This window comes from Coregonus lavaretus (genome assembly GCF_964263955.1).
Source record: "Coregonus lavaretus genome assembly, chromosome: 13".
In the NCBI taxonomy this organism is placed as follows: Eukaryota; Metazoa; Chordata; class Actinopteri; order Salmoniformes; family Salmonidae; genus Coregonus; species Coregonus lavaretus.
The window spans coordinates 14,089,099-14,111,015 of NC_140000.1; the positions used below are offsets into that span (position 1 = coordinate 14,089,099).

The 21,917-nt window shown below is 43.8% G+C and overlaps 1 protein-coding gene across 1 annotated transcript; it reads left to right on the forward strand.

Moving 5' to 3' along the window:
• Nucleotides 1-900: 900 nt before the first annotated feature.
• LOC311139188 (uncharacterized protein) lies at nt 901-5,790 on the forward strand. Its single transcript, XM_084174083.1, has 5 exons — nt 901-967; nt 1,381-1,497; nt 1,630-1,770; nt 2,107-2,217; nt 4,899-5,790. The coding sequence occupies exons 1-5, from the start codon at nt 922-924 to the stop codon at nt 5,099-5,101; spliced, it is 618 nt and encodes a 205-aa protein (XP_084030209.1). The 5' UTR covers nt 901-921; the 3' UTR covers nt 5,102-5,790.
• Nucleotides 5,791-21,917: the final 16,127 nt, after the last annotated feature.

Genomic DNA, 21,917 nt, shown 5'->3' on the forward strand with positions numbered 1-21,917 from the left:
GAACATTACTTTAAATAGAGCCATGAGGAAAACCTGCAGAAAACGTTATACTGAAGTACTGAAATTCCAACAGAATAACTTTTTTTCAGGAAGGCACTTAATACTGCAAAAAGGCCAAAATGCAAAGCGTTACATTTGGGTCAAAGCCAACACAACATTTCATTGAATAACCCTCCAAATGTCCAAGCATGGTGATGGCTGTATCCTCTTATGGCTGTCATTGGCATGGAGCAGAGGAGTTTTGTCAGGATCAAATGGCAGGTATGGAGTGAAGCAAAGGCAAGGTCTTAGGCCTGCTTCAGTCTGCTTGAGACCTGACACTGGGAGAGAAAACAGTTTCTTACCAAGTCAAGACAGTGGAAACTCCTGAGTGTGACTAGGATTTAACTCCTTTTTATTTTAGTGTTTGCTGTTATTAAATCAGTGTTTTCTCATCGCCAATGACAAAGGACAGATTTCATTACAGGAAATACAACAGCATACATAAAAATGAATAAAAGTCCTATTCACAATGGGGCTGTCACATTTTTGACTGCAATGATCCGCAAAGTGTGCAAAGTTGGTGGAAGCCTATCCAAAAAGAAAATAATATTTATTTGACATTTATTTTTTATTTTGAAATTGTGAAGGTTTTGCAGAACATGGAGCATTGAAACAAGTTCATGAATTTTAATTCCAGGATGTAAGACCACAGAAAACAAAATGTGAAAATTCTAAAAACAAGTTGCCACATTCTACAAATGGTATGTGTTGCAACAGAACACTGTATTCAAAGCTCAGTTATTGAACAGTGGATTTCGATAGCTCTGTGAGTGTGTGAATGCTTCTAGGCAAAACATGCCACACCTCTAAATGATCACAGATAAATGCTGTAACTCGACACACCCTATATCATTTCACCTCCTTCAGCTCCAAGTCAAAATGCACCTTATTGTAACCATCCTCGTGAGTGTGCTTCTTCACAAAGGTAAGAGGACTATCTAGGCCATAGCCTACGGTTAACATGCATTTCGATTCTAATTTATTTTAAATGTCAAAATAGTACACAAAGAAAATCTCTAAATATGGCTATGGCCCATATCATTTTTGTATTACTTAGGCTACCTTTGGCTGCATTTGGATTAATTCTGCTTTGAAGATCAAGTTCAGCAATTATTATACTTTCTTTTGCAATTTCAGTTTAGCCTATAGCCCGCAGTTTAGAACTATAATGAAGAAGAAATAAATATATAACTTCAACAGCATTGATCAATTTACCTTTTGAATGACAAACGCATTTCAGCCAAATAAAAAAGGGTCCACGTTTTAGTCTATTATATCCCTGATAATTTATGAAAATAATTTCAAATAATGGGATGCTGTAACTTTTCACCTTCTCAGCATATTCACTCAAGTGCTTTGAGTGCATAGCAGGACAATCGGGAACATGCACGGACAAGCAGATTGACTGTCCTAATCCAACCCAATGTGGAAACACGCGGATTACATCCTATATGGGTAAATTAATGGCAGGTTCATTTAGCTCATAAATGTTAGCCTAACGATAAAACAAATATTCTGGTTCATTTTATTACGTTTTTTTACCTGTATGTTTTTTTTCTTGACTCGACCTCTTCTTTCCATTTCCAGGCGATACAAAATTAGTAGATGTCAACGCGAAGTCTTGCGCGGTGCCAACTGAGAGTTTCAGTGTCAATTTCGGAATCTCGCGCACTACGTTCGCCAGCAAATGCTGCAATACGGACCTCTGCAACTCCCAAAGCGTCCCTGGTAACTATCTCAATGAGAATGTATAGGCTATGTTAGTTTATAATCAATGCTACTATTAAAACATTCGATTTGATAGCATGTTGAAAGGTTGAATTGAAATTAATCATTTTAATTGATAGTTCTATGAGGAAAGTTTGAGTTGCTGAATTAGACTAACTCAATTCTTAAATTGAAATACAACCAACCGATTTATTTAGCATAATTATTTAATGGCTGCCAAGTGTTTTCAACATAGAGGAATACTCGAAATAGGCGATTATAAGGAATAGAATTAATCTATTTTGATTTTGGTTTGTGGTGAGCTGGAAGTGAAAAGTGGTATCACCTATCCGGTAGAGTCCACTGAAACCACTCCTAATGGCAAGAAGTGCTTCACCTGTACCGGAACGGACTGCACGAGCGCTCTGAGCTGCTTGGGAGACGAGGACCGCTGCATCTCAACATCAGGTAGTGTGTCAGATTTATGGCTCACCGTTACCTGCACATTCTTTACATTCCTAAAGCCTATTTATTTAGTCTCTCAGACTGGTCTCATAGACTAGACATAACATAGTAAACGTAAATCCGGGACACTCAAATTAGTATGATATGTTATGTTTGGTTTAGTTACATCAGATAGAAGGTTAATTAAGGCAAAAACGTAAGGAGGGTGGTTGGTCAGAGTGGATGGGTGGGCATATAATGCTAATGTCTAGCAACCCAAAGGTTGCATGTTTGTATCTCATACAACTTTAGCGTTTTAGATCCATTCCCCTAACTTTTTAGATAACCCTTGCCCTAACTTCTAACCTTAACCCTAACCGCTAACACGAACCCTTACTGCTAGCTAATGTTAGCGTTAACCATCTAGCCACATAGCTAATGTTAGCAACAAATATTTTGGAATTGAAATCAAATAAAATTGTATTGGTCACATACACGTGTTTAGCAGATGTTATTGTGGGTGAAGCGAAATGCTTGTGCTTCTAGATCCGACAGTGCAGTAATATCTAATAAGTAATACCTAACAATTTCATAACATATACCCAATACACACAAATCTAAGTAAGGAATTAATTAAGAATATATACATATATGGACGAGCGATGTCAGAGCGGCATGGACTAAGATACAGTAGAATAGTATAGAATACAGTTTATACATATGAGATGAGTAATGCAAGATTTGTAAACATTATTAAAGTGGCTAGCGTTCCATTTCTTAAAGTGGCCAGTAATTTCTAGTCAATGTCCATAGGCAGCAGCCTCTAATGTGCTAGTGATGACTGTTTAACAGTCTGATGGCCTTAAGATAGAAGCTGTTTTTCAGTCTCTCGGTCCCAGCTTTGATGCACCTGTACTGACCTCGCCTTCTGGATGATAGCGGGGTGAACAGGCAATGGCTCGGGAGGTTGATGTCCTTGATGATCTTTTTGGCATTCCTGTGACATCGGGTGCTGTAGGTGTCCTGGAGGGCGGGTAGTTTGCCCCCGGACCTCGAGCTTAATGATGAGCTTGGAGGGTACTATGGTGTTGAATGCTGAGCTATAGTCAATGAACAGCATTCTTACATAGGTAATCCTCTTGTCCAGATTGGATAGGGCAGTGTGCAGAGTGATGGCGATTGCATCGTCTGTGGATCTGTTGGGGCGGAAAACAAATTGAAGTGGGTCTAGGGTGACAGGTAAGGTAGAGGTGATATGATCCTTGACTAGTCTCTCAAAGCACTCCATGATGACAGAGGTGAGTGCAACGGGGCGATAGTTGTTTAGTTCAGTTACCTTTGCTTTCTTGGGTACAGGAACAATGGTGGCCATCTTGAAGCATGTGGGGACAGCAGACTGGGATAGGGAGAGATTGAATATGTCTGTAAACACACCAGCCAGCTGGTCCATGCATGCTCTGAGGACGCGGCTAGCGGGCCGCGTCGGTGGAACTGTGTTATCCTCAAAGCGGGCGAAGAAGGTGTTTAGCTTGTCCGGAAGCAAGACGTCGGTCTCGGCAACGTGGCTGGTTTTCCTTTTGTAGTCTGTGTTTGTCTGTAGACCTTGCCACATACATCTCGTATCTGAGCCGTTGAATTGCAACTCCACTTTGTCTCTATACTGACGTTTTGCTTGTTTGATTGCCTTGCGGAGTGAATAACTACACTGTTTGTATTCTGCCATATTCCTAGTCACCTTGCCATGGTTAATTCGTAACTTATCTTACATTTTGCAATTTGTAACATATCATATGAATTGTAATTCGTAACATATCATACGAAATGGATGATGGACATCCACAAATTAATACATACAATACGAAATGTAACATATCATACTAAATGGAGTTCCCAGAATTTACTTACAGAATAATACGAAATGCTCTGAGACCACGTTGCAGAGTCTGCACATCTCATATGTATGATAACATGCTTACTCTGAGGAATTATTTATATTCTGTGTGTTTATATAGTCCTGGCCTCTGATAGCATGCAGTTACCCTGAGCAAGTAATAACTGAATGTAGAGTATTTTAATTGAATGTGTCCTGCAGCACTGCAATGAAAAGTTTTCCAATCTCCAAATAAACCTCCAACCCGTTGCATAACTGCAGCAACATAATTACCCCATGGCCCGACGTTTTAATTACGCCATGTGGTGATGTATCTTGGCTGTCAGTCAAACTCCTTAAAAGTGAAACTAACATGTAAGTTAAGGCATTCATTGCCAATGGTTAAGGTTAGGGCTAAGGTTAGGGATAGGGTTAAACTTAAGTTTAGACATTAATTCAGAGTGGTTAAGTTAAGGGTTAAGGTTTGGGAAAGGCTTAAAACAAAAAAACAAAAATCAAGTGCCTAGCACTGGGATTGAACACGCAACCCTCTGAGCCAGAGACTGCGGCTTAAACGGCCTATCCCCCATCACAACAACCTAGCAAGCGTACTAGATGGTAATAGGTGCTCACATTGCCCCTAGTGGACAGTATAGCTTCACATTTCGCCAGGTCCAAATGTAATCTGGTACCTACAGATTCAGCACCCCCTGGAGTATTCCATAAGAGAATGGGCTGAAAGTTTTATCCAATGTGCACTTATCAGGACTTGACTGAACTTGCGAAGCATTGAGTCTTGTGAATATCAGTAACATTGTTTTTTGTGTGCTGCTAGTGAACACGGGTGGCGAGAAGATGACAATGAAGGGATGTGCCTCCAAGAGAATCTGTGTGGGAGAAGTGTCAGGAGCACTGGGGTCCGCCATGGGCGTGGACATGAAGTGCTGCGAGGGCAACCTGTGTAACAACGCCCAGAGCATCGGACTGAGCCTCCTGCTCCTGGTGACATCCATGGTCTCTGTCGCCCTGTTCCACTGAGGGGCACCGTGCATTCACCTCCTCTCCTCTCCTCTCCTGGCCATGGCCTCGTTCTGTTTACTAGTTCCATCGTATTTGGAACCTCCCTGTCATTTTACACCCCCACCCCATCTCCCCACTCCCCAGCTCCAGTCTCCACTATTCACATGTTGTGTGTGTTAATAATGGATGTTATTGAATAGCCCCTTTCACTAGACGCTCCCTTGGGGCTTCACATTGTGTAGGGTTAACTAAACCTCTCCACCTCCACTAGCGTAATGCTGCAGCCACCTGTGGAATGCACTATAGACATTTCATTTTAGGGACAGCTCTCGCAAAAAAACACACCCACAACAACCCACACCCACAACTACATCCATCCCATAACCCCTACACACACCCACACCTGTCCTCTTCTCTCCTCAATGTCCTATGAGTCAGTGAGGCATGGATGTTTGGTGAGGCATCTGCCAATCTAAACAAGTGTTGTACATTGCTTGAAATCATTGGCATTGCTAGCTTTCACATGTTGCTAACATTCAGAATAATGTAAAAAAAGGCTATTGAATCCCATTTTTAACCTGGCAGAAATATACTTCAAATGAAATATGTCACTGGATGTGTACGGTGTTATTGTATTTGCTATGCCTAATTGATGAACAAGATGAATTCTACAAATTAAAAAGATTAAAAGTATATGAATTACTGTATAGATTATCTGACTCTTTATTCTCACAACCTCCTGCTTCCAAGTCCAATGAGGCAATGAATAAAAATAAAATAAATTCCACAATATTATTCACAAGATTTAGTTGAGGTTTAGGATGTAGTGAATGGTTTGTCCCAAATACAAGGCTTTCAGTTTTTGAAATACTTATAACTATCTTATTACTTGCCACCCATTCTAAAACTGACTGCAGCTCTTTGTTAAGTGTTGCAGTGATTTTACTTGCAGGGGTAGCTGATTTGCATAATAATGAGTCATCAGCATACATAGACACACATGCTTTACTCAGTGCCACTGGCAGGTCATTAGTAAATATTGAGAAAAGTAAGCGGCATAGAAATCTGCCCTGGGGAATGCCCTCCTTGACCTGGATTATGTTAGAGAGTTTTCCATTAACATGCTATTTACAGAAGTTATGGCTTGAGCAACTTATTTACAAGTAATAGCTTTGAGAACTGTGCACCATTGGCATTTTGTCAGGAGTTGCTATGGTAGGTGTGGTGTGGAATCAGGCGCAGGAGGCGGAAGTAAAGTCCAACAAAAATACTTTAGTAGATATCACAATAAATATCCAAAACCAGCCCAGAGGCGAGAAAAGCGCGCACAGGCGTATACAAACGTGCGCAATCAACAAGTGCGTAATCTACTCCTAAAACACAAACAAGGAGGAAAGCACAAAATAGCGCACCAAAATACATGCAGCGCAGCAACACGACATGGAACAATTACACACAACACCTAACTAACAACAAGGAAACTAAATAGGGTGCTAATTGAGACATAACACAAAACAGGTGTGACAAACAGACAAAACCAATCAAACAAGAAACATAGAGCGGTGGCAGCTAGTACTCCGGAGACGACGACCGCCGAAACCTGCCCGAACAAGGAGGAGGGGCCACCTCGGCCGAAACCGTGACACATTTCACACTTTAGTTGATCACATTACGGTAACACATTTACATTTCAATAAAATGTGTAATGCGTAATGTGTAATTAATAGTACAACATTGTTCAGTTTTAAAATGAACATCAAAACATTTGAATAAGCTAAATATGAGGAACAATATCATATTATATATCAAGACTTCAGCTGCAGAAAAGGATGATGGGAAATATGCAATTTTTTGTGCACATGTGTTTTTGAAAGTATACCGTACCTATATTTTGTGGACATTTAAGTTAAATATACTTTTTTGAAATATATGAAAGATATGAAAAAGGATACTCTCAGGATGCATGTTCCTCAGCTGTGCAATAAACAATCGTCATCATTGTCAACTTTCTCTGCACTCTTCTGAACAGCAATTCAGAAAATACTTCAAAACTCATTATTGGCAATGAAACTAAAGTGCCTTGCAAAAGTATTCACACCCCTTGGATTTATTCACATTTTGTTGTTACAAAGTGGAATTAAAATGGATTTAATTGTCATTTTTTGTCAACAATCTACATCAAATACTCTATCAAAGTGGAAGATTTCTATAATTGTTTTGGAAAAGATTGATAGAAATGAAATAACTAAAATACAGTCGTTGCATAAGTATTCAGCTCCCTGAGTCAATACATGCTAGAAACATTGTTGGCAGCGATTACAGTGGGGAGTCTTCTTGGGTAAGTCTCTAAGAGCTTTACACACCTGGATTGTGCAATATTAGCCCTTTAATATTTTCATAATTCTTCAAGTTCTGTCAAGATGTTGGTGCTCATGGCTAAACAGCCATTTTCAGGTCTTGCCATAGGTTTTCAAGCAGATTTAAGTCAAAACTGTTACTTGGCCACTCAGGAACATTCACTGTCTTCTTGGTAAACAACTCCAGTGTAGATTTGGCCTTGTGTTGTAGGTTATTGTCCTGCTGAAAGGTGAATTATTCTCCCAGTGTCTGTTGTAAAGCAGACTGAAGCAGGTTTTCCTCTAGGATTTTGCCTGTGCTTAGCTCCATCCCATTTATTTTTATCCTGAAATACTCCCCAGTATTTGTCGATGTCAAGCATACCCGTACCATGATGCAGGCACCACCATGCTTAAAAATAAGGCGGCAGTTACTCAGTGATGTGTGGTGTTGGATTTGCCACAAATATAAGGCTTTGCATTTAGGCTAAAACTTTTTTTTGCAGTATTACTTTTGTGCCTTGTTGCATACAAGATGTATGTTTTGGAATATTTTTTCTTCTGTATATTTGTATTACTATTTTCACTCTGCCATTTAAATCATTATTGTGGAGTCACTACAATGTTGTTGATCCATCCTCAGTTTTCTCCCATCACAGCCATTGAACTCTGTAGCTGTTTTACAATCACCAATGGCCTCATGGTAACATCCCTGAGCAATTTCATTCCTGTCCTGCAGTTCAATTCAGAAGGACGACTGTATCTTTGATGTGTCTGGGTGGTTTAATACATAATCCACAGCAGAATTATTCACTTGACCATGCTTAAAGAGATATTCAATGTCTGATTTTATATTGTTACCGATCTACTAATCACTGCCATTTTATGAGTCTTTCAAAAGGCTCCCTGGTCTTTGAATCTGTGCTTGAAATTCAACACTTGACTGAGGGACCTTACAGATGTTGTATGTATGGGGGACAGAGGAAGGATTAGTCATAAAAAAATCATGTCAACCCCTATTATTTCTGTGATTTGTTAGGCCACATTTTTGTCCTGAACTATACTGAACAAAAATATAAACACAACATACAACAATTTCTAAGATTGTACTGTTCATCAGTCAATTGAAATAAATAAATTAGGCCCTAATCTATGGATTTCACATAACTGGGCAGGGGTGCAGCCATGGGTAGGCCTGGCCTACCCACAGCAAAGCCAGGCCCAGCCAATCAGAATGAGTTTTTCCCCACACAAGGGCTTTATTACAGACATAAATGTTAAAGTGCACCTGTGTAATGATCATGCTGTTTATTCAGCTTCTTGATATACCACACTTGGATGGATTATCTTGGAAAGGAAAAATGCTCACTAACAGGGATGTAAACAAATTAGTGCACAATTAGTGTATATTTCTTTCAGTATAATTTAGGCTTGCCTAAACAATACTGAATACTTATGCAAAGACTATATTTGTTTCGGCTGTCGTTAGTGTGCGTGTTTGTTCCCTCCCTGCGTGGACGTTGTTATGCTTTCTTTTACCTTCGAGTAAAGTATGCCTTCTGATTAGCTCTGTGTCCTGCGCCTGACTTCGCCTACCGCATTACACTGACGCCTTGACAGAAACACACACCATCTACATGGAGTCAGCAGGTACAGCGATGCCAGCCGGATCAATGGAGGAACGCGTCCAACAACAAGCGGCCATGATCCAGGCTCTCGGCACCACCATGGAACGAGTGGTGAACACTATGGAGCGATGGGAGAGAGGAGGTCTCCCTATACCTCCTCCGATTACACCACCACCTACACCGATATCCATCGCTTCACCTCCTGGGTCCAGTGGGATTCGGCTCTCGCTCCCGAGGGCTTATGACGGTACAGCTGCCGGGTGTCAGGGTTTTCTGCTCCAGGTAGAGCTCTACCTGGCAACCATCCACCCGGCTCCCTCGGGATACGAGAGCGTGTCCGCCCTCATCTCCTGTCTGTCCGGTAAAGCGCAGGAGTGGGCCAACGCCGAGTGGGGGGGAATAGACGCCGCAACTGTAAGCTATGCGGAGTTTACCCGCCGCTTTAGGGCGGTATTCAATCATCCACCAGAGGGGAGAGCGGCGGGTGAGCGTCTATTCCACCTCAGACAGGGGAAGAGGAGCGCGCAGGAATTTGCACTGGACTTCTGGACTCTGGCTGCCAGCGCAGGATGGAATGAGAGGGCCCTCATCGACCACTACCGTTGTAGCTTGAGGGAGGACGTTCGTCGGGAATTGGCCGGCAGGGACACCAACCTAAACCTGGACCAACTGGTGGATATGTCGATTCGACTGGATAACCTGTTGGCTACCCGCGGACGTCCGGATCAGGGGCCGACCATTCCATCCCCCAGCACCTCCGACCCTACCTCTATGGAGCTCGGAGGTGCTGCTATGAGGGAGACCGGTAGAGGGGCCGTCCCCTGCACCAACTGTGGCCGCAGAGGACACACTGCTGGTCGATGCTGGGGAGGGCCTCCAAAGAGTCGAGGCAGTAGGCAGCGCACTGATGAACCGTTTCAGGTGAGTAGGCACCCAACTCACCCAGAGCTCCCTGTTGCGCATATGTGTATTAATGTTGTGTTTCCTGGGTTTCTTCTCATTCCCAGCATAAGGCGCTAGTAGATTCAGGCGCAGCTGGGAACTTTATTGATCGTCAGTTTACCCGTAAGTTAGGGATTCCTATTGTGCCAGTCGATGTGCCCTTCCCTATCCATGCCCTAGATAGTCGCCCTTTAGGGTCAGGTCTGATTAGGGAGGTCACAGCGCCACTCTGGATGAAGAAGCAGGAGGGGCATGAGGAAATTATTAGTTTATATCTGATTGATTCTCCTGCGTTTCCCGTGGTGTTGGGGCTTCCCTGGTTAACCTCTCATGACCCCACTATTTCATGGCAACAGAGGGCTCTCAAGGGATGGTCTAGTCAGTGCTTGGGGAGGTGTGTAGGTGTTTCCATAGGGGCAACTACGGTGGAAAGTCCAAACCAGGTTCCCACCATGCATATTCCGCCTGAATATGCCGATTTGGCTCTCGCCTTCTGTAAAAAGAAGGTGACTCAATTACCACCCCATCGACAGGGGGATTGTGCGATAAACCTCCAGGCAGGCGCTGCGCTTCCCCGGAGTCACGTGTATCCTCTGTCACAGGAAGAGACGGCGGCTATGGAAACATATGTCACCGAATCTCTGAGACAGGGATAGATTCGGCCGTCCACTTCCCCTGCGTCATCAAGTTAATTTTTTGTGAAGAAGAAGGATGGTGGCTTACGCCCGTGCATTGACTACCGTGGTCTAAATCAGATCACAATAAAATACAGCTATCCATTACTTCTGATTGCGAGTATGACGGAGTCATTACATGGGGCGCGCTTCTTCACTAAATTGGATCTCAGGAGCGCGTACAACCTGGTGCGTATCCGGGAGGGAGATGAGTGGAAGACAGCATTTAGTACCACCTCGGGCCACTATGAGTACCTCGTTATGCCATACGGTTTGATGAATGATCCTTCAGTCTTCCAATCTTTTGTTGATGAGATTTTCCGGGACCTGCATGGACAGGGTGTAGTGGTGTATATCGATGACATTTTAATATACTCCGCTACACGGGCCGAGCATGTGTCCCTGGTGCGTCAGGTGCTTGGTAGACTGTTGGAGCATGACCTGTATGTGAAGGCGGAGAAATGTCTGTTCTTCCAAGAGTCCATCTCCTTCCTAGGACACCGCCTGTCCGCGTTAGGTGTGGAGATGGAGATTGACCGCGTTTCGGCCGTGCGTAATTGGCAGACTCCAACCACGGTGAAGGAGGTGCAGCGATTCTTGGGTTTTGCCAATTACTACCGGAGGTTTATCCGGGGCTTTGGGCAGGTAGCGGCTCCCATTACCTCCTTGCTAAAGGGAGGGCCGGTGCGTCTGCAGTGGTCAGCTGAGGCGGACAGGGCTTTTGGGCATCTGAAGGACCTGTTTACTTCGGCTCCGGTGCTGGCTCATCCGGATCCTTCCTTGGCATTCCAGGTTGAGGTGGATGCGTCCAAGGCTGGGATTGGTGCTGTACTGTCTCAGCGCTCGGGTACGCCACCAAAACTCCACCCCTGTGCTTTCTTCTCTAAGAAGCTCAGTCCGGCGGAGCGCAATTATGATGTGGGGGACCGGGAGCTGTTAGCTGTGGTTCAAGCCCTGAAAGTGTGGAGGCATTGGCTTGAGGGGGCTAAACACCCTTTTCTCATTTTGACTGACCATCGTAACCTGGAGTACATCCGGGCGGCGAGGAGGTTCAACCCTCGTCAGGCAAGGTGGGCCATGTTCTTCACTCGTTTTGTGTTTACTCTCACTTAGCGTTCTGGGAACCTGGTCTGTAAGGCAGACGCCCTGTCCCGACTGTATGACACAGAGGAGAGGTCCATTGAGCCCACTCCCATACTCCCGGCGTCGTGTCTGGTGGCACCGGTGGTGTGGGAGGTTGATGCGGACATCGAGCAGGCGTTACGTACCGAGCCCACTCCCCCCCAGTGTCCAGAGGGTCGGATGTACGTGCCGCTCGAGGTTCGTGATCGATTGATCTATTGGGCTCACACGTCACCCTCCTCTGGTCATCCTGGCATCAGTCGGACAGTGCACTGTCTTAGTGGGAAGTACTGGTGGCCCACTTTAGCCAAGGACGTGAGAGTTTATGTTTCCTCCTGCTCGGTGTGCACCCAGTGTAAGGCACCTAGACAACTGCCCAGAGGGAAATTACAACCCCTACCAGTTCCACAACGGCCGTGGTCCCACCTATCGGTGGATTTTGTGACGGACCTTCCCCCCTCGCAAGGGAACACCACGATCCTGGTCATTGTGGATCGGTTTTCGAAGGCCTGCCGTCTCATTCCTATGCCAGGTCTTTCTACAGCCCTACAAACTGCTGAAGCCCTGTTTCCACACGTCTTCCGGCACTACGGGGTACATGAGGATATTGTGTCGGATCGGGGTCCCCAGTTCACCTCAAGGGTCTGGAGGGCCGTCACGGATTCAGCCGAGGCTGCCCCTCCTCCTTGCTCGGGCAGGCTTCGGCGTTCGTCGTCACCGGAGTACTAGCTGCTACCGATCCATCTATCTATGTTCGACTTGTTCTGTCTTTATTGGTCACACCTGTTTCCCATTATGCAGTTATGTCTTCCCTATTTAACCCTCTGTCTCACACTGTGTGTTGTGTGTGTTTGTTCATGTTTCGGCTGTCGTTAGTGTGCGGGTTTGTTCCCTCCCTGCGTGGAGGTTGTTGTGCTTTCTTTTACCTTCAAGTAAAGTACGCCTTCTGATTAGCTCTGTGTCCTGCGCCTGACTTCGCCTACCGCATTACACTGACGCCTTGACAGTATGAATACTTTGCAAGGCACTGTATACTTACCGTGTACTTGATCACTCACAAGTAGATCAAGTGATCAAGTTTAATGATAGTGAACATATAGTATACTTAAAGACTGAAAAACAAATAATTTAAAGTAGACTTTTAATAAGTGTATAGAAGGTTAATCATAGTATATTTATAAAACTCTAAAAGACTGAAAAAAACATTCATTTAAAGTTATTTTTATACGTGTATTGAAGTGTGATAATATTGTATTTATAGTATACTTAAGATATACTAGAAGAATACATCTCGTATTTGAAGTATATTATTATAATTTTTTGTATATTTAAGTATACTTTAGTATACTTATAATATATTAAAATATATTATTTTTTTCCGCTTGGGGCAGGATGACTAATATCTGACAACACCTTTTTAATTCTATGTGCTATGCATTTTGCTAGGATTTTTGCATCACAATACTGACGTGTAAAGGGCCTCCAGTCTTTTAGATAGACTTGATCTTTATACTTACCACCTGGGTCCTATTTCAGTAATAGTGAAACCAAACCTTCTTGCTGAGGACCTAACAGTTTTCTATAGGTGGTTAAAAGGTTTCATATACTATACCTCAACTGGTATGTTTTCCCTGGCTTAAAGGCTTGTCAAGGACGGGTCAGACCAAGGCGCAGCGTGATATGCATACATGTTTATTTGAACCGAATAAACAACGACAAAACAACAAACTAAACGAAACGTGAAGTCCAAGGTACACAAACAACATACCTCACACGGAACAAGATCCCACAACTCAATAGTTTCAATAGGCTGCCTAAGTATGGTCCCCAATCAGAGACAACGAGCGACAGCTGCCTCTGATTGGGAACCACACCGGCCAACATAGAAATACCCATACTAGATAGAAAATATAGAACTACACAACATAGAATATACCCACCCTGACTCAACATATAAGCGTCCCCTGAGTCAGGGCGTGACAGTACCCCGCCCAAAGTTGCGGACTCCGACCGCACAACATAAACATAACAGGGTAGGGGCCGGGTGGGCATTGCACCTCGGAGGAGGATCCGGCTCAGGGTGTGACGACCTCTCACTCTTCGCCTCCCTGTTGCGCCCCTGGTCTGGTCTAGACCTCGGCGCGTTGCTTCCCCTCTCCTTCCTCCCACGATACGCCAGGCCCAGTCTGGACCCTGGTGTGGGAGACCCCAAACCTGGAGAGGGGCTGACGTCATGGTCTGGATTGGAGCCGCTGACTGAAGCTGGACTGGGCACCGGTGGAGCGGACTGCTCTGGCTCCGGAGTGGAGCCGCTGACCGGAGCTGGATCAGGCACCGGTGGAGCGGACTGCTCTGGCTCCGGAGTGGCGCAGCTGACCGGAGCTGGATCAGGCACCGGTGGAGCGGACTGCTCTGGCTCCGGAATGGAGCAGCTGACCAGAGCTGGATCAGGCACCGGCGGAGCGGACTGCTCTGGCTCCGGAGTGGAGCAGCTGACCGGTGCCGGACCAGGCACCGGTGGAACAGGCACGGGCCGTGCCGGACTGGACACACGCACCACTGGCTTGGTGCGAGGAGCAGGAACAGGCCGGACCGGGCTGGCGACGCGCACCACTGGCTTGGTGCGGGGAGCAGGAATGGACCGTACTGGCCTGGCGACGCGCACCACTGGCCTGGTGCGGGGAGCAGGAACAGGCCGGGCCGGGCTGGCGACGCGCACCACTGGCTTGGTGCGAGGGGCAGGAACAGGCCGGGCCGGGCTGGCGACGCGCACCACTGGCTTGGTGCGAGGAGCAGGAACAGGCCGGACCGGGCTGGCGACGCGCACCACTGGCTTGGTGCGTGGAGCAGGAACAGGCCGGGCCGGGCTGGCGACGCGCACCACTGGCTTGGTACGAGGAGCAGGAACAGGCCGGGCCGGGCTGGGAACACGCACCACTGGTTTGGTGCGAGGAGCAGGAACATGCCGGGCCGGACTGGCGACACGCACCACTGGCTTGGTGTGAGGAGCAGGAACGGGTCGGGCCGTACTGGGAACACGCACCACTGGCTTAGTGCGGGGAGCAGGAACGGGCCGGGCCGGCGACGCGCACCACTGGCTTGGTGCGAGGAGCAGGAACGGGTCGGGCCGTACTGGGAACACGCACCACTGGCTTAATGCGGGGAGCAGGAACGGGCCGGACCGGACTGGCGTCACGCACCACTTGGTTGGTGCGAGGAGCAGGACTGGGTTCCTTTATTAACCCCCGCTCCTTCTGTTGCCTAACCAGCTCCTCTCGCTGTGCCTCTACACTTTTCTTCTCCCTTTTAGCCTCCTGTAGCGCCTCCCTCAGACCGAATACTTCCTGCTCCCTCTGAACCAATAGCCCCCGTAACATGGTGGCCTCCTCTCCTAACCTGCAGATTCGCCCTTCCACGGCCTCCTGCTGCCTCGTCATCCACCCCGTGTGCCCCCCCAAAATATTTTCTTGGGGTTGCCTCTCGGGTCTCCGTCGTCGGCACTGTTGGCGCCGTTTCTCCTCTCTATACCGGGCCTCCACTGTCTCCTCCCAAGCACGGCGATCCATCCCAGCCTGAATCTCCTCCCAAGTCCAGGATCCCTTACCGTCCAGGATCTCCTCCCAGGTCCAGGCTGTCTGCTCCTGGACACGCTGCTTGGTCCTCGTTTGGTGGGATCTTCTGTCACGCTCGTTCAAGGACGGGTCAGACCAAGGCGCAGCGTGATATGCATACATATTTATTTGAACCGAATAAACAACAACAAAACAACAAACTAAACGAAATGTGAAGTCCAAGGTACACAAACAACATACCTCACACGGAACAAGATCCCACAACTCAATAGTGCCAATAGGCTGCCTAAGTATGGTCCCCAATCAGAGACAACGAGCGACAGCTGCCTCTGATTGGGAACCACACCGGCCAACATAGAAATACCCATACTAGATAGAAAAACATAGAACTACACAACATATAATATACACACCCTGACTCAACATATAAGCGTCCCCTGAGTCAGGGTGTGACAAGGCTTTACTTGCATCAAGTTCCTCCTCTGCAATTTGGCCTTTACACAAGTCTTTCTGTACAGCTGTTCATTAAAAAAACTTCATTTTTTTGTGGAAATGGAGAAGACTGAAAAGAGAACATATGTTTAAAGTACTTTGCTTCCTCTTTCAAATGATAATTTGGTGAATCATGGTGAATCATTTCGAACAAGTTTCTGTAAATTGTTTTTGGTAGCATTTCAATGTTGAAGATTTAAAAAAGTATTTGGTGCCCGATGTTACCTTACAGCCTTATTGTAAAATGTATTAAATAAAACTATTTCCTCATCATTAAAAAAAAAATGGGAAAAGTGAAGAGACTATAAATATGTGTATTTTATACCAAAAAACAACAACTAAACTGTTCATGTTGGATTTTATTACTAGGTTTGTTTTGTTAGTGAATTGACAGCTACTGTCCTATTTTATAAAAGGCAAGATGTTATGGGTGTAAGATGGCACATTGATGCCATCTCTTGGTAAATGTTATTTACTGCAACACCAGAGTTTTTACCGGTGTGCTTGATATACCCAGATGAATTACAATGTGCTGAACAAGACTGGTTACTCACATCAATTACATTTACATTTTAGTCATTTAGCAGACGCTCTTATCCAGAGCGACTTACATGAGCAATTAGGGTTAAGTGCCTTGCTTAAGGGCACATCGACAGATTTTTCACCTAGTCGGCTCGGGGATTAGAACCAGCGACCTTTCGGTTACTGGCACAACGCTCTTACCCACTAAGCTACCTGCCGCCCTCAATGACTCTGTCTCGTCATTTAACATCCAAACAGCTACTGGTGTTACACATCTGGCTAAAAGACTACTGTGGCTCTGTTGTCATAACTTTTATAGATCACTTTGACACCTTTTGGAAACAGAAGATGCTCTACAGGAATGACGGAGTCCATCCAAATCATCTTGGTGCCTGGACCGTGCATTTCAAGGCTGTGTTGAGACAATGACCAAGCCCTGCTCAGATAATCCCTACCATTGTGTCACTGAGTCGTAGTGCTGCTGCAAATGTACATTGGCCGAGGGGTGTTGAAAGTCATAATGTAAGAAACCTAATTTATGTTCCTCTAACTCACCTGAATGCCTCTGTCAATCCAACAGCTATTGCCAGCAGTAATCATGCACCTATGAATCATATCTAGGAAAACCAAAGTTCCAAAGGCTGGGCCTAATATAGTGTATAAGAGATCATCCAAGAGGTTTTGTAGTGATTTCTATGTTGAAGATGTAAATCATATTTGCTAGTCTGTTGTGTGTAATGAGGAGCAACCAGACTTTGCACTTGACGTATTTATGAAATGGATTATTACAGTTACTAATAAGCATGCACCCATCAAGAAAATGACTGTAAAAACTGTTAAATCCCCGTGGGATTGATGAGGAATTAAAAATGTGTATGGTTGAGAGGGATGAGGCAAAAGGAATGGTAAATAATGCTGGCTGCACAGCCGATTGGAAAACTTACTGTAAATTGAGAAATAATGTGGCTAAACTAAACAAAAAGAAGAAGAAACTGTACTATGAAACAAAATAAATGATATAAAGAATGATAGTAAAAAGCTTTAGAGCACCTTAAATGAAATCTTGGGCAAAAGGGCAAACTCAGCTCCATCCTTCATTGAATCAGATGGCTCATTCATCACCAAATTCACTGATATTGCCAACTACTTAAGGATTTTTGCATTGGCAAGATTAAAAAATTTAGGCATGACATGACAACAACAAACTCTGAACCTACTAATCCATTCATAACTGACCAAATTATGAAAGACAAACATTGTAATTTTGAATTCCGTAAAGTGAATGTGGAATAGGTGAAAAAATGATTGTTGTTTATCAACAATGACAAGCCACCTGGGTCTGACAACTTGGATGGAAAATTACTGAGGTTGATAGCGGACTATATTGCCACTCCTATTTGCCATCTCTTCAATCTAAGCCTACAGGAAAGTATGTCCCCTCAGGCATAGAGGGAAGCAAAAGTAATTCCGCTACCCAAGAATAACAAAGAACCCTTTACTGGCTCAAACAGTTGACCAATCAGCCTGCTACCAACCCTTAGTAAACCTTTTGTTTTTCCAGATACAATGCTATTTCACAGTAAACAAATTAACAACTGACTTTCAGCACACTTATAGGGAAGGGCACTCAACATGTACAGCACTTACACAAATTACTGGTGATTGGCTGAAAGAAATTGATAATAAAAAACTTGTGGGAGCTGTTTCATTGGATTTCAGTGCAGCTTTTGACAGGATCAATTATAATCTACTGCTGGAAAAATGTATGTGTTATTGCTTTACATCCCCTGCAATGTCATGGATCGAGAGTTACCTGTCTAACAGAACACAGAAGGTGTCCTTTAACATTGGCTGAGAAGATGCCTTGGTCAATCAATGTAATCTATACATGGCTAATTACAATAGCTAATGTGGTTAATGAGTTGGACTGTATTTGTAAAAGTATACTTGAAAAATTATAAATACACTTTTTTTGTAAAGAAAATGCAGGAATTAAAATTCAAATACCATTTAAATACCACACAAAATGTACTTAAGATGTATTCAAAGTATACTTGTTTTTGTCTTTATCTAATATACTAAGAATAGTACATAAAGTGTCCCAATTTAGATAGTTTTAAATATATTTAATATACTTGAATGCCAATCAAATACAAATTAAATTGACAGATGCATTAAATCAATAAATAATTGTTCCAATTTAGGTCATTTAAAATATACTTAAAATATGTATGTTCTGCTTGGGCGATTATTTTAGTATATTTAAAATATATATGTTCTGCTTGGGTGATCAGACATGGAAGATACATTGGAGACAATATAAGACAAGTACTTGAAACAATAGAACACTATGAAAAATATAGGAAACTAGGTCTGGTATTCATAGCAGATTTTGAAATGGCTTACGATAAAGTACTAGTAGAGTTTATATATAAATGCCTGGACTATTTTAATTTAGGAAAATCTCTTATACAATGGGTTAAAGTTATGTATAGTAACCCCAGGTGTGAAATAATAAATAATGGTTATTTCTCAGAGAGTATTCAACTGTCAAGAGGAGTAAAACAAGGTTGTCTACTGTCGACATATCTATTTATTATGGCCATCAAAATGTTAGCTATTCAAATCAGATCCAACAATAATATAGAGGGGCTAGAAATCCAGGGCTTAAAATCAAAGGTGTCATTGTACACTGACGACTCAAATGTCCTTATTCTAAAATGGATTAAATAAATGTTTTCTGTTTTTAATTTTTTATTTTTAATAAATGTGCAAAAATGTCTTAACCTGTTTTTGCTTTGTCATTATGGGGTGTAGAGGAGGAAAATTGTTTATTTAATCAATTTTTTTTAAGGCTGTAATGTAACAAAATGTATAAAAAGTCAAGGGGTCTGAATACTTTCCGAATGCACTGTAGAATCTGATGGGATGTATAATGTACTGTATATAATAGGTAGAGTTACAGGACTGGAAAAATACAGAGCCTCAATCATCAATCAAATTCAAGTACTCAAGAATCTGAAGGTCAAGTAATTATTAGTCACAAATGAGCTGCTGTCTCCGCTGGTCAACCTCTTCTCACGAACGTGTGTCATCTGCAAGTCACCACAGTTCCACCTGTTGGTTTGTGCAAGGAATTATAAATATACATTTTGAATGGATACAAACTAAGCACCAGATTTTGTCTGAATAGTCTAGATCTTTTCATTGGGGATTAGGATCAGATTCTGGTAACACAGTAGTAAAATTAAGTATATTCAATTAAGTATTCTAATTCCTAATTATATGTTAGTAAGCCTGTCTGGAGAACCTATCCAAGTGAAAGTGGTGTTTTTGAATTAGGCAAGAAAAATGGAAGACACAAACGTGTGCACGCACATGTCAACCAATTCCTTCTTTACTCTTTGGGGCTTGATTCAATCCGTATTGTGGAAGGTCAGCATTTTAGCACGATTGAAATTCAAAGGTATTTTCAAATTGAGCCGTTATATGCAGCATTTACCATGTAGCAGGAATGCACGTTTGACATGTAGCAGGAAGCAAATGTTTGACACGCACATGCATATGTTTGTGCCTTACATCTGTCTTGCCTAATTCAATAACACCACTTTCCTTTTAATTTGGATAGATTCTCCAGACAGGCTTCTGTGTTACCAAATGTTTTGTCTGTTTTGCTAATTCAGCTCGCAGCAGGGTGCTCTCTAAACAGTGTCTCTCCCACTGGATTCCCTGGCATATAACAGCAAGGGTTACCTACCGGTGTCGGAGCCCACTCCAGGGTTCTGGCAGCGTCTTGGGCATTTTTTAAAGGGTTGACTATAGGAGATTTGCGCTGCATCGAGTTGGGCATCACCACACACACTTTTGTGAGGTTTTATTGCTTGGATGTCAATGCTTCCAGTGAGGCCCAAAGCATGCTTACGGCTGGAACAAGGGAAAGTCACTAAGCAGCACACCATGTGCGCAATACCCAGACTGCCGCATCTGGGGGGGTCAGGTTTGGGTGGTCTGCTATGGACCGTTTCATTTAGTATCCTTTGCGGTCGACTTGGGGCGTGATTCACCATAGTATGTTGTACCGAAGTTGACCGACTGAAACGTAATGTTATGACTATAACTGCTTTTCCCTGATGGAGGGAAACGAGGTACAACACCTGTTTGGCCCCCCACAGCCCGTTCCTGGGCTCGGTGAAGAGCGGTATTAAATTGAATGAATGAATCCGAGCCTCACACTGATCACCTGTGGAAGGTGGGATTTCCAGCGAGGTGCGGATCTCTTTGGCCTTGTCAGGCGTGATTGTATATCCTTCATCCGAAGTCGCGAGAGTGCGACTCCTCATAGTATGTTGTACCTCGTTTGCCTCCTTCAGGGACCAGTAGTTATAGTCATAATGTTACATTCGCTGGTACAGCCCAAATCATCCTCATACATTTCTGGAGGTTCTGTTGGAAGAATATGGAATGATTAGTTTACAGCCACACACAGAATATTTCCCACGCCACTTTGCACATGGAAGTCAGGCTTTCCTCTTGAACATATGACTACAGTACCAAGAAAATGAATATATCAGATATGTTACATACCATCAGAGGGAGCAAGGGGTGGTGTGAAAAGATAAGACTTACACAAGGCCTTCGGTCTGATTATCTACTGTTCTCTCCATAGAGTGTACTCACTCACTTCCCAACAATACATAGAATAATGAAGACACATCCTGTGTAGGCTACTGTGTAGGCGACATGACCCCCTCCTTAGGACCATCTGGCAGAATATATGTTCTATAAGTTAAGATAGGAGACGGTGCCAGACACATCCCGGAACCAACCCAATGAACTATAAATACAGTGGGGAAAAAAAGTATTTAGTCAGCCACCAATTGTGCAAGTTCTCCCAATTAAAAAGATGAGAGAGGCCTGTAATGTTCATCATAGGTACACGTCAACTATGACAGACAAATTGACAAAAAAAATCCAGAAAATCACATTGTAGAATTTTTAATGAATTTATTTGCAAATTATGGTGGAAAATAAGTATTTGGTCACCTACAAACAAGCAAGATTTCTGGCTCTCACAGACCTGTAACTTCTTCTTTAAGAGGCTCCTCTGTCCTCCACTAGTTACCTGTATTAATGGCACCTGTTTGAACTTGTTATCAGTATAAAAGACACCTGTCCACAACCTCAAACAGTCACACTCCAAACTCCACTATGGCCAAGACCAAAGAGCTGTCAAAGGACACCAGAAACAAAATTGTAGACCTGCACCAGGCTGGGAAGACTGAATCTGCAATAGGTAAGCAGCTTGGTTTGAAGAAATCAACTGTGGGAGCAATTATTAGGAAATGGAAGACATACAAGACCACTGATAATCTCCCTCGATCTGGGGCTCCACGCAAGATCTCACCCCGTGGGGTCAAAATGATCACAAAAACGGTGAGCAAAAATCCCAGAACCACACGGGGGGACCTAGTGAATGACCTGCAGAGAGCTGGGACCAAAGTAACAAAGCCTACCATCAGTAACACACTACGCCGCCAGGGACTCAA